A 13507-nucleotide genomic window follows, 5' to 3' on the forward strand; every position below is an offset into this window, starting at 1 on the left:
TTAATATCTTAAAAAAAAAAAAATCTTCTCACGTATCCCTTTTTCTCACTGATAATGACCTGAGTCATGGATAATAAGGGATCACAGGACCCCTAGTTAAGCACAAAATTTAGAACCCATTTATTATTTTTAAAAGGATTTTCTTTTGATATTTCTTAGAAAGCAAATGTTTCAGTATCTGTGATATATTACAAATATTCACTTCCCTGCCTGACTCATACCTTCAACCAGGATGTAAGCCTACATTATATTTGCATGCTTTAACTTGGAAGCGGGTAGCTCAGAGAACTGGTATAAGGGCACAATCTCTTAGTGAACGTGGATACAACATAAATGCACTTCTGAAGTTTCTGGAGAAGCCTATATTGTGATTCTGATGCTGTAAATGACACCCAAGAGGGAAATAGTGCTATCTTCACTGATCCATTCTGAGGCTCATTTTAGACATGTCTCATAACTGTAGAGTTTTCTGTCATAATTAATTTCTGAATCAATTTTTCTGTTTCTAGTTAAGAAACCTAGCTTATCAGATACAGAAAGATATAAATACATTTTACATGATGCTTGTGATTTTTTTTCTGAAGTGAAACACAATAAAAATTATCTCTCTAGAAACGCTTAAGCTCAATAATTCAGAGGAAGACAAATATCTACATATGAAAATATAGTGCAACTGTATATCTGATACAACAGTTTATTAAGTGGTTAAGAAGATGTAAGGATGATAGTACTGATACATAAATATAAACACTCCTGCTGTAACATCTACACATAAAAAACTTTTATGATAAAACAACATTGGGGACACATAAAATATCTAGGGAAAATAATGATAGACCATTTAAAACTTATGAGATGTTTAATCAGGGCATAAACACAAAAATTTATAATTAGCAGCAGAAAGCAATACCTGCACTTCAATCAGCAGTACAGAGTCTGTTTTCTTTGTGTGATGTTAAGCACTTCCTCTTCGAAAGCTAATGCTTTCTCCTGAAACTTATGTCATTGCATTAATGTAGTCATAGTCACAGAAGACTACTTAAATGATGTTTAACATCTAATCTCTCTCATGAACTTAGGTTTAACAGTAGGGAAATATTTTTGCAGTCTTTTATTGGCACTTTTATCTTTACCAGACATCTGAAAACTGAGAAATGCACAGTGTGTATTAAAGTCAATCAGTCATTACTTTGTGTAAAGATAAAACTGAAGTGAAAATTTAAGTTTCTTAACATTTATGTTGCTTGGGCTCTTTCCTGTGGACCAAAGCAAAGGATATGATTTTATTTCAGACTATGGAAATCTTGAGTGAAAAAGGGAAGTATTCACCCACTTGAAGCAAGAGTTGAAATATGACTCTGTGACTAATCAGCTGTCTTACACCAACAATTTCCATTCTATAGATAGGATTTGAATTGTTGGTGGATCAAAATCATCTGCCACATTATGTTACAAGGAGCCATTCTTGCTACCAGCTTTTTGTATGTAAACATCTTAATATCCATAAAATCATATTCACTTACTCACCAAGAAAGATACATCAAATATCCAATGAGTCATGAGTCATTGCCTCCTGACAAAAGCATATAGTCTCTGGATAGATTTAGTCCTCTCTTTCACAAACAAATGTGGTTCTTGCTCTAGTCGTGGAGATTTATATATAATATTCTATTGTGGTTTACCATAAGATATTGAATGTAGTTTCATGTGCTACATAGTAAAAACTTGTAGATTATCCCTTCTATATATAATCATTTGCATCTACTAATCCCAAACTCCCCATACATCCCTTCCCTAGTCCCCCTCTCCCTTGGGAACCACAAGCTTATTCTTGATTTCTGTGAGTCTGCTAATGTTTCATTTTTTATCACATTTTAGATTCTATATATAAGTGATATCATAAGGTATTTGTCTTTCTGATTTACTTCCCTTAGTATGATGATCTCTAGTTGTTTTCATGTTGCTACAAATGGCATTATTTTCTTCTTTTTTATGGCTGAGTAATATTCCATTGTTTATATGTGTACCATATCTTTATCCATTTATCCATTCATCTGTCAATGGACATTTAGGTTGTTTCCATGTCTTAGTTACTTACTGTGAATAGTGCTGCTATGAACATGGAGGTACATATATCTTTTCAATTTAAATTCTATCCTGATATATGACCAGTGGAATTTATGGAAAATGTGGTAATATTATTTTTCATTTTCTGAGGAACATCTACACTGCTTTCCATTGTAACTGCACTGACTTAAATTTCCACCAAAGTGTATGAGGATTTCCTTCCCTCCACAACTTTTCCAGCATTTTTTATTTTTTTTATTTTTTTATTTTTTTTGGTTATGGCCATTCTGAATGCTGAGGTGATACCTCATTGTAGCTTTGATTTGTAGTTCTATAATAGTTAGTGATGCTGAGCAATTTTCCCGTGTTCTTGGCCATCTGTATGTCTTCTTTGGAGAAACATCTAGTTAGATGTTCTGTTCATTTTTTAAATAGTTTTTTTCTTCTTCTATTACTGAATTGTAGGAGCTGTTTAATTTTAATTTTTTAATTAAATCTTTGTCAGTCACATTATTTCTAATTTTTTGTCCTAGTTCATAAGTTGTCATTTTGTTTATGGTTTCCTTTGCTATGCAAAAGGTTATAGGTTTGATTAGACGTCATCATTTTTTTTTAATTTTTTATTTTTTACTTCTATTTCTGTGTCTTAAAAGACTGACCTAAGAAAACATTGGTATGATTAATGTCAGAGGATATTTTGCCTATGATCTGTTCTAGGATTTTTATAAAGCTGTGTCTTATATTTAAGTATTTAAATTTTGAGCTATTTTGTATTTATTTTTGCATATGTTGTGAGGATATGTTCTAACTCCACTGATTTAAATGTAGGTGTGAAACTTTTCCAGCACCACTTGCTGATGATTTGTCTTTTTCCCATTTTACATTCTTGCTTTGTTTACAAAAAATTGGCCATAGGTGTGTGAGTATATTTCTGGGTTATCTATTTTATTCCATTGATTAATATGTCTGTTTTTGTTGCAGTACCACACTATTTTGATTATTGTAGTTTTGTAGTATTGATTGAAGCCTGGGAGAATTATGACTCTTGCTTTATTCTTTTTCCTCAGGATTGCTTTGACAATTCTGGTTCCTTTACATTTCCACAGAAATTTTAGGACAATTTGTCCTAGTCTTGTGGAACACATCACACACAGTTTGATAGGGATTACATTAAATCTGTAGATGGCTTTGTATTTTAACAAAGTTAAATCTTCCATTTCAAGAGTATGTTATATCTTTCCATTTCTTTGAATCATCTCTTATTTCCTTTATTAATGTTTTATAGTTCTCAGTGTATTGGAGAAGGCAATGGCACCCCCCTCCAGTACTCTTGCTTGGAAAATCTCACGGAAGGTGGAAACTGGAAGGCTGTGCAGTCCATGGGGTCGTTGAGGGTCGAACACAACTGAGCTACTTCACTTTCACTTTTCACTTTCATGCATTGGAGAAGGAAATGGCAACCCACTCCAGTGTTCTTGTCTGGAGAATCCAAGGGGTGGCGGAGCCTGGTGGGCTGCTGTTTATGGGGTCACACAGAGTCGGACACGACTGAAGGGACTTAGCAGCAGCAGCAGTTCTCAGTGTATAACTCTATCACCTCCTTGGTCAAATTTATTTCTAAGAGTTTTATTTGGGGGTGTGTGATTTTAAAAGCCATCATGGTCAAAAAAAGGGTTCGAAATGCAATACTTGGATGCAATCTCAAAAACGACAGAATGATCTCTGTTCGTTTCCAAGGCAAACCATTCAATATCACAGTAATCCAAGTCTATGCCCCAACCAGTAATGCTGAAGCTGAAGTTGAACGGTTCTATGAAGACCTACAAGACCTTTTAGAACTAACACTCAAAAAAGATGTCCTTTTCATGATAGGGGACTGGAGTGCAAAAGTAGGAAGTCAAGAAACACCTGGAGTAACAGGCAAATTTGGCCTTCAAATACGGAATGAAGCAGGGCAAACACTGATAGAGTTTTGCCAAGAAAATGCACTGGTCATAACAAACACCCTCTTCCAGCAACACAAGAGAAGACTCTACACATGGACATCACCAGATGGTCAACACTGAAATCAGATTGATTACATTCTTTGCAGGCAAAGATGGAGAAGCTCTATACAGTCAACAAAAACAAGACCAGGAGCTGAATGTGGCTCAGATCATGAACTCCTTATTGCCAGATTCAGGCTGAAATTGAAGAAAGTAGGGAAAACCACTAGACCATTCAGGTATGATCTAAATCGAGTCCCTTATGATTATACAGTGGAAGTGAGAAATAGATTTAAGGGCTTAGATCTGATAGATTTAGAGTGCCTGATGAACTATGGACTGAGGTTAGTGATATTGTACAGGAGACAGGGATCAAGATCATCCCCATGGAAAAGAAATGCAGAAAAGCAAAATGGCTGTCTGGGGAGGCCTTACAAATAGCTGTGAAAAGAAGAGAAGCGAAAAGCAAAGGAGAAAAGGACAGATATAAGCATCTGAATGCAGAGTTCCAAAGAATAGCAAGAAGAGATAAGACAGCTTTCCTCAGTGATCAATGCAAATAAATAGAGGAAAACAAGAGAATGGGAAAGACTAGAGATCTCTTCAGGAAAATTAGAGATACCAAGGGAACATTTCATGCAAAGATGGGCTCGATAAAGGACAGAAATGGTTTGGACCTAACAGAAGCAGAAGATATCAAGAAGAGGTGGCAAGAATACACAGAAGAAATGTACAAAAAAGATCTTCATGACCCAGATAATCATGATGGTGTGATCACTCACCTGGAGCCAAACATCCTGGAATGTGAAGTCAAGTGGGCCTTAGAAAGCATTACTACAAACAAAGCTAGTGGAGGTGACGAAATTCTAGTTGAGCTATTTCAAATCCTGAAAGATGATGTTGTGAAAGTGCTGCACTCAATATGCCAGCAAATTTGGAAAACTCAGCAGTGGCCCCAGGACTGGAAAAGGTCAGTTTTCATTCCAATCCCAAAGAAAGGCAATGCCAAAGAATGCTCAAACTACTGCACAATTGAACTCAACTCACACGCTAGTAAAGTAATGCTCAAAATTCTTCAAGCCAGGCTTCAGCAATATGTGTACTGTGAACTTCCAGATGTTCAAGCTGGTTTTAGAAAAGGCAGAGGAATCAGAGACCAAATCGCCAAATCCGCTGGATCATGGAAAAGCAAAAGAGTTCCAGAAAAACATCTATTTCTGCTTTATTGACTATGCCAAAGACTTTGACTGTGTGGATCACAATAAACTGTGGAAACTTCTTCAAGAAATAGGAATACCAGACCACCTGACCTGCCTCTTGAGAAGTATGTATGCAGGTCAGGGAGCAGAAGTTAGAACTGGACATGGGACAACAGACTGGTTCCAAATAGGAAGAGGAGTACATCAAGGCTGTATATTGTCACCCTGCTTATTTAACTTCTATGCAGAGTACATCATGAGAAACCCTGGGCTGGAAGAAGCACAAGCTGGAATTGAGATTGTCGGGAGAAATATCAATAACCTCAGATATGCAGATGACACCACCCTTATGGCAGAAAGTGAAGAGGAACTCAAAAGCCTCTTGATGAAAGTGCAAGAAGAGAGTGAAAAAGTTGGCTTAAAGCTCAACATTCAGAAAACGAAGATCATGGCATCTGATCCCATCACTTCATGGGAAATAGATGGGGAAAGAGTGGAAACTGTGTCAGACTTTATTTTTTTGGGCTCCAAAATCCCTGCAGATGTTGACTGCAGCCATGAAATTAAAAGACACTTACTCCTTGGAAGGAAAGTTATGACCAACCTAGATAGCATATTCAAAAGCAGAGACATTACTTTGCCAACAAAGGTCCGTCTAGTCAAGGCTATGGTTTTCCCAGTGGTATGTATGGATGTGAAAGTTGGACTGTGAAGAAAGCTGAGTGCTGAAAAATTGATGCTTTTGAACTGTGGTGTTGGAGAAGACTCTTGAGAGTGCCTTGAACTGCAAGGAGATCCAACCAGTCCATTCTGAAGGAGATCAGCCCTGGGATTTCTTTGGAAGGAATGATGCTAAAGCTGAAACTCCAGTACTTTGGCCACCTCATGTGAAGAGTTGACTCATTGGAAAAGACTTTGATGCCAGGAGGGATTAGGGGCAGGAGGAGAAGGGGATGACAGAGGATGCGATGGCTGGATGGTATCACTCACTCGATGGATGTGAGTCTGAGTGAACTCTGGGAGTTGGTGATGGACAGGGAGGCCTGGCGTGCTGCGATTCATGGGGTCGCAAAGAGTCGGACATGACTGAGTGACTGAACTGAACTGAAAAACTTGTAATCCCTTCCAGGTTGTCCATTTTATTTATTCGAAGTTGCTTGAAGTAGTCTCTTATGATCCTTTGTTTTTCTTCAGTCTTGGTTCTAATTTCTTCCCTTTCATTTCTAATTTTATTGACTTGAATCTTTTCCTTTTTCTTCCTGATGAGTCTGGCTAAGGGTTTATCAATTTTGTTGATTTTCTCAAAGAACCAGCTTTCAGTTTCATTGATCTTTTCTATTTTTTTAAATCTCTATTTGATTTATTCTGCTCTGATCCTTATGATTTCTTTCCTTGAACTCAAGTGGAGCTTTGTTTGTTCTTCTTTCCCTAATTGTGTTAGGGAAAAGGTTAGACTGCTTATTTGAATTTTTTTGTTGTTATTGTTCCTGAGGTAGGATTGTATTATCAGAAACATCTGTTTAGAACTACTTTTTTAATGTGTTCCACAGGTTTTGTGTCATCATGTTTTCATGTCACTTATCTTTAGTTGTTTTTTTTTTTTTTAATTTCCTCTGATTTCTTCAGTGGCCCATTGGTTGTTTAGTCTCTATTTGTTTGTATTTTTAATAACATTTTTCATGTAATTGATTTCCAATCTCCTAGCATTGTGGTCAGAAAAAAAAGATACTTGATATGATTTCAGTTTTCTTAAATTTATTGACTAACCAACTAACCCTTGCTATCTGATGCCAGGATACTGTGTTTTCCACGTCGAGTCTCCTCCGTGTGCAATGATGAGCAGTGGCTGTGATGGCTCATGGCTTGATGGTGGACATCTTGTTTCCATCCTGAGTTTCCTCAAGGCTCACCTTCTGGGGTTGCTGCAGTGTGATAATTTGATGGCTGCAACAGTCTTTATTTACTGATTTGGCAGGCAACATTTTTCATTCATGTTTCCAAATATCCCCTTACCACAAACCATCACAACTTTATTTTTACATTCATATTCTTTCTTCTGTTTTTATTTTTTCCCATTCTGAAATAAGAAGCATCACTCTAGGATAAAAGCTCTTTCTTTTACCTCAACAAGGAAATATATTTTTATTTCTCTTACCTTTTTCTACAAACCACATTCATTGTACTTTCCTTGCACACTGGGATGTTTCAATTACTATATCTAAAAAATTTAAACACATATATTAGACTTAGCACCCTATGGTTTGGTAAATGTAAATATATTTTGTACACCCTTAGAAACATATTTTCTCATAGAATGATCTTTTCTTAGTGTTGCACAAAACATATTAACTAATCATCTCAACTGTCTTTTTATCCTTTGTTAAAGAAAGCCAAGAGCAGACATAGATTTAAGTTCAGTAATACTTGCTTCCATATTTAATCATATTTGAAAATAGTTTTAATATTTAATAAATTTGCATCATTTAACTAAGCAGAACTCTAAGGTTTCAAGCTACTAAAAGAGTTTAGAATTTGTTGTTGTTGTTGCTGTTGTTTTATTTTAGAAAGCATTTTTAGGTAGATATATTTCATAAATACTCATCATCTTTAAAATGTTTTTATAAACTTTTGCTCTGTTTTCTTCTATTTAATTTACTTGTCATCAATAATTATGCTTATACAACCCACAAAAAAAAAATTTATGGGCCATCAGACAAAGTCAGCCATCATCCCAAATTATTTTTCTTGCTGATGGATTTGATAAAAAAGATTAACTTGACCTTATTTTACTAATAAACCCAAGTAGAATAAAACTTCATTACTGCATTATACTCAGTGTTGATAACTAAAAAAAATACATTTTTTAAAATTAAAGCAAAACCCAAGAAGAAACAAAAACAAGTTAGCTTTTATTTTTGTAAAACATTTGAGTTAATTTTTATTACGTTTGTAAGAGTTTTACAACTCCTTAATTCATATAAGTGGTTAATTTTGTTCAAGTCAATTTAAAATAACTCTTTTACAAATTAATTTTGGCAATACTATCCAAAGGTTAAAATATATCACACACTTACAACACCCATAGGTATATATAAACATATGTCAACTTACAGAGCAATGTAAAGTGTCCTTATGTTTCAAAATTTAATCTTCAAAAAGGAAATTATGTCTGTTTAGATAGCTAAGATTTTTACTAGAGTTTGGGCAGAGGAGCTTGTATCCATGTTCTGGATTTAGGGCTGTTAGTTTTTAAACTGTAATAATAAAATTTTCTACAGTGGCTTCAGAAGGCTTTTTTTTTCTTCCAGGTACTGGTAAATATTTCTGGCAGTATTGAACAAACGAGAGGGTGAAAAAGGTATTTTATTTGCTTCATCTACTGCTACTAGAGATGAAGATCTGGGAGAGTTGACTTATTAAACTCTCACCATTATCTAGCTTCTTCCAGTTTCTCAGTATCTCATCTGCATGCTCCAAGTGGAATTTACAATATGGCATATAATTCTGATATCTACCATAATTTTGTAAAGTTTTTCATTAATTTTTATTTCCCTTGATTATTTAAGAGTATAACAACAGCTTACTGGAAAATCCTTCAGGGTCTAGTAAACCCTAGGAGTGGCTCATATCTAGCCTTCTTTTGAGAGCAGATATGAAAGACTTCTCTGATAACTCAGTGGTAAAGAACCTGCCTGCAATGCAGGAGACCCAGGTTTGATCTGTGGGTTGGGAAGATCCTTTGGAGGAGGACATGGCAACCCACTCCAGTAATTTTGCCTGGAGAATTCCTGGGAGAGAGGAGCCTAGCTGGATACAGTTCATAGGGTCACAAAGAGTCAGACACTACTGAGTGACTAAACACAGCACATGAGGTATTGCAAGATGCTAACTTGGCATACTTTTATGGTCTTGTTCCAAAATACAGCTATGGTCACAAGTTCAGTCAGACCAGTTTGTCTTCATCTTATTTTCTGCCTTTTTATCAATTCACTAATTTCAGGAAATTATATACTTACAAAACTTTTTGACAATTCTTGCTGGGTTTTGGAAATTTAAAACTATGAGTCTTATTTTCACCTTTGATGAAGGGGTGGATGATAGCTAAAGGAGACTACCTATAACCTTTTTTAGGTGGGCCATGGTGTGTCAGAGTCAACAATGGATTCGCATCTCCTGATCCCCACTGTTATTCAACACCTGAACTGGATAAGGAACCTGGAATGGACATCTATGTTCAACTCCACACTTCCTTAGATTATTTCCAGTGATAACTAACAAAAAGAATAGATATTACTATCATGTTTCTGGTTTGCATAATGTCATTCCCTTTCTATTCCAACCCCAAGCTCCTTCTCCCATACCTAAAATTACCCTACTTCTTTATTCCATAAATATCTATCTGTGTGTGTATGCACTCAGTTGTATCCAACTCTTTATGAACCCATGGACTTGAGCCTGCCAGGCTCCTTTGTCCATGGAATTTCCCAGGCAAGAATACTGGAGAAATGGAGCAGGATACCATTTTCTCTAGCCCCTCAATTTTGGGGAAGTAAATGTAAAACATTTTCTCCCCTCTCTCTCTTGGCTGCCTTGTGGATGAACTCTTTGTTTTCTATAAACGTATTGGTTTCAGCATTTGACTGTCTGAGTGTCATGCAAATGATCCTGGATCAGTAACAACATCTTGAAATACTTAGCAATTTTACTGCCGAGGATTCTTTTGAGCAAAGGAGCTATAGATAGGGTGGTAGAATTATCATGCAGTTTTGACCCAGAAGCAAAGCTTGTACATGTGGACTCAGACAGCATGCATATGGAATCACTGGCCTGGTCTCATGTTTACATATACATCTGTGTTCAGTACCCCAGGGGAGTAACTGGGTTGTAATTAAGACTTGAACCAGTGGTGGTGTTGATGACAATGGCAGCTGGAGACAAAACAACGATGATCAAAGTTTTCACCACCTAGGAGAGAGGAGTTTTGCCTGAAATGAGCAGTGACCCATGGTGGGAGTAGAGACAGATTACTGTTCACTTGAGCTGATAGATTTTTATTGGATGTAGAGATTGGGACCTATTTGGGAAAGAAGCTAAGCTATAGAATGAATTGCTAAAATTGGTTGATAAAAGTTGACTTCTGCCAACACATTTTAGTAGAAATATGGGATATAGTGAGTGGAGAATAAAATCTCATCTGAGAGGTATTATCTAATGCAAGAAATATGGCCACTTAGGAAGTAAACTGGGTATGTCCTGAATGTGAGGGATAGCTGCAGGAGTGTCTTTAATGTTTTTGCTGCTGCTGCTGCTGCTGCTAAGTTGCTTTAGTTGTATCCGACTCTGTGCGATCCCATAGACGGCAGCCCACCAGGCTCCCCCGTCCCTGGGATTCTCCAGGCAAGAACACTGGAGTGGGTTGCCATTTCCTTCCCCAATGCATGAAAGTGGAAAGTGAAAGTGAAGTCGCTCAGTCGTGTCTGACTCTTAGCGACCCCATGGACTGCAGCCTACCAGGCTCCTCCATCCATGGGGTTTTCCAGGCAACAGTACTGGAGTGGGGTGCCATTGCCTTCTCCCCTTAATGTTTCTAATTTCCACTAATTAGTCTACATCTTGACTCACTCATCTTATAAATAACTTCACAATTTACTTGATCTCTGTTGGCATCTCCAGGTTCTGTTGTTGATCCTCAGATACAGCTGATGTTAAGTCACATCCCTAGAATCCAGAGTGATACAACTTGAGAATCCTTTATTCAGAGTGCTATAAGAACTTGAAGTCTCAGCTAAAATTGCTTCAGTCGTGTCTGACTCTGTGTGACCCCATATACTGTAGCCTACCAGGCTCCTCTGTCTATGGGATTCTCCAGACAAGAATACTGGAATGGGTTGCCATGCCCTCCTCCAGGGCATCTTCCATACCCAGGGATCTAAACCATATCTCTTAAATCTAATCTGCATTGTCAGGTGGGTTCTTTAACACTAGTGCCACCTGGGAAGCCAGTTCAACCATAAGTTTCCATAAATTGAAAAAAAGAGTAACTGTTACTGATAAATTATGTCTATTATGAAAATAACAGAAATAATTCTTATTTTAATTTGATCTAGATATCCAGGAAACATTTATATTTATGCGTTAAGCATATTGGGAAAATATTTGGGAACAGTGGAATTGTAATACTGAATGACCAGTTAAACAGCTTTCATTTTTATTACCACATGACAAAGAACCATTTGGTTTACAACATGTCAGCAAAAAATAAATAAATGCATTTGAAATCAGTGGGGAAAAATTGAAGAAAAAAGAATGACACTTGAAATTACATATATACATATGTATATATATACACATATGCATATATACAAATATATATTATAAATTTGTCTAGACATAATTTTCTTCTTCTCCAGATTAAACGTAGTCCTTGAACATAATGATAAAGTAATTTACATTTCTGTATATTGATGAATGAGTTTATACTTAAGATGTGGGTACTCATGCCAAAATATTTGTTGACAATTTCACAGAGCAGAATCTATGAATTAATCTTCTCAGTGCTCCAATCACCTCTTTGTTTCTCAGGCTATAGATAACCGGGTTGAGCATTGGGGTCAAGATGGTGTAGAAGACAGCCAGAGCCTTGTCCTCGGTTGGAGTACGAAAGGATCTTGGGCGGAGATAAGTGTAAGCAAAGGGCATATAGTAGAAAGTCACCACAGTAAGGTGGGTGCTGCAGGTCGAATAAGCTTTCTTCCTCCCTTTGGTTGAGTGCATGTGATAAACAGCAAAGAGGACACAACCATAGGAACATGCAATACCAATGAAAGGCAATAAAAGGAAGAAGATGGTACTCATAAACACGGTATACTCATAGATCCAGGTGTCCATGCAGGCCAGAGTCAACATGGCTGGGACATCACAGAAGAAATGATTGATGGCCCTGGATTTGCAATAAGGGATACGAAAGGCATATGTGGTATGGGCACAGGAATTAATAGAGCCCATTATCCAAGATCCTATTATCATCAACATACAGACCTTTCTGCTGATTTTGATGGGATAGTGAAGAGGGAAGCAAATGGCTACATAACGATCATAAGCCATAAACGTCAAGAGCAATGTTTCTGCACCTCCTAAAGTCAAGAAGAAAAAGCTCTGAATCCCACATCCAATGAAGGAGATAGACTTGTCTGCAAAGAGAAAATTGTAGGCCATTTTGGGAACAATGGTGGAGATGTAATTTAGGTCAATGAAGGAGAGCTGACTAAGAAGGAAATACATGGGTGTGTGAAGATGGGTATCCAGAAAGATGAGAAGGATCATAAAGAGGTTGCCAAACAGAGCAATTAGGAAAATTAGAAAAATAAGAATGAAAAAAAATTTGCCAAATCTTGATGAGGGGAACAACCCCAATAAGATGAAATCAGTTGATGTTTGATTATAATTTTCCATTGGTCATTCATATTATTTTTCCTAAAGGAAGACACAAAAGCAAATGAGTTAAGTTTAAAACTATAAGATATTTTTGTTATTATTTTAATCGGACTCTGTATTACTTAAAATGTTACAGTTCTTAAAAATGAACTGATTTTATTAATTTTACAAAACCAAAACCTTAATATTTTGAGCCAGAATTAAAATTTGAAGATGCAAACATTTTTGGTCAAAGTGTTTTCCAAATGTTCCAGAGTGTTTTCTATTAAGTAATCTAAAAATATATGTATTACAACATCATTAGGATAAATATGTTTGACTGACCTACACAAACTAAACTAACATTAAAAATGATGTCATTAAAAACATAAAGTATATGCATAGGAAATTAATGTAAGTGCATGCACTATAGAATTCCACTATTAGTAAATATTTATGACAAGGAATTTTTTTTTCACATTTAAGTTAGGTAGCATTAGCTGAATTATCTTTTGTGAAATCTAGAATGAATCCATATGTCATGTAACATTTAAAGGATCATTTCTTCTGCTTTCTTAGAAGAAATGTGTTTCTGAATGCTATGGTTAATGTATTAACAAAATCTATGCATCACACTCCTTATAGCTTTCAAGAGTCTGCTGAAAGTCTCCCAAATGGCATGTGTTTTATGACTTTTATGTGTTAGAGAAACAGTGTTCAATTTCACTTTGGCTTACTCTTTCAACTTTTTACTTTTTATTTTCTTATATCTAAAACTTTCCAATTATAAATTAGTATACAAACTTAATCACATATATTTAAAATATCTCCCTATTAAATCCC

At 36.1% G+C, this 13507-nt stretch overlaps 1 protein-coding gene across 1 annotated transcript; it reads right to left on the minus strand.

Moving 5' to 3' along the window:
* Positions 1 to 11746: 11746 nt before the first annotated feature.
* On the minus strand, positions 11747 to 12703 carry LOC113896286 (olfactory receptor 2L2-like). The gene has a single exon (XM_027548524.1). It carries the CDS (start codon positions 12701 to 12703, stop codon positions 11747 to 11749), a length of 957 nt encoding a protein of 318 aa, XP_027404325.1.
* Between the last annotated feature and the right edge of the window lie 804 nt (positions 12704 to 13507).

This window comes from Bos indicus x Bos taurus, chromosome 7 (genome assembly GCF_003369695.1).
Source record: "Bos indicus x Bos taurus breed Angus x Brahman F1 hybrid chromosome 7, Bos_hybrid_MaternalHap_v2.0, whole genome shotgun sequence".
NCBI classification, from domain to species: Eukaryota; Metazoa; Chordata; class Mammalia; order Artiodactyla; family Bovidae; genus Bos; species Bos indicus x Bos taurus.

Bases quoted from the DNA above. Each gene is read 5' to 3' on its own strand.
- LOC113896286 (XM_027548524.1), bottom strand. From the start codon at position 12,703: ATGGAAAATTATAATCAAACATCAACTGATTTCATCTTATTGGGGTTG.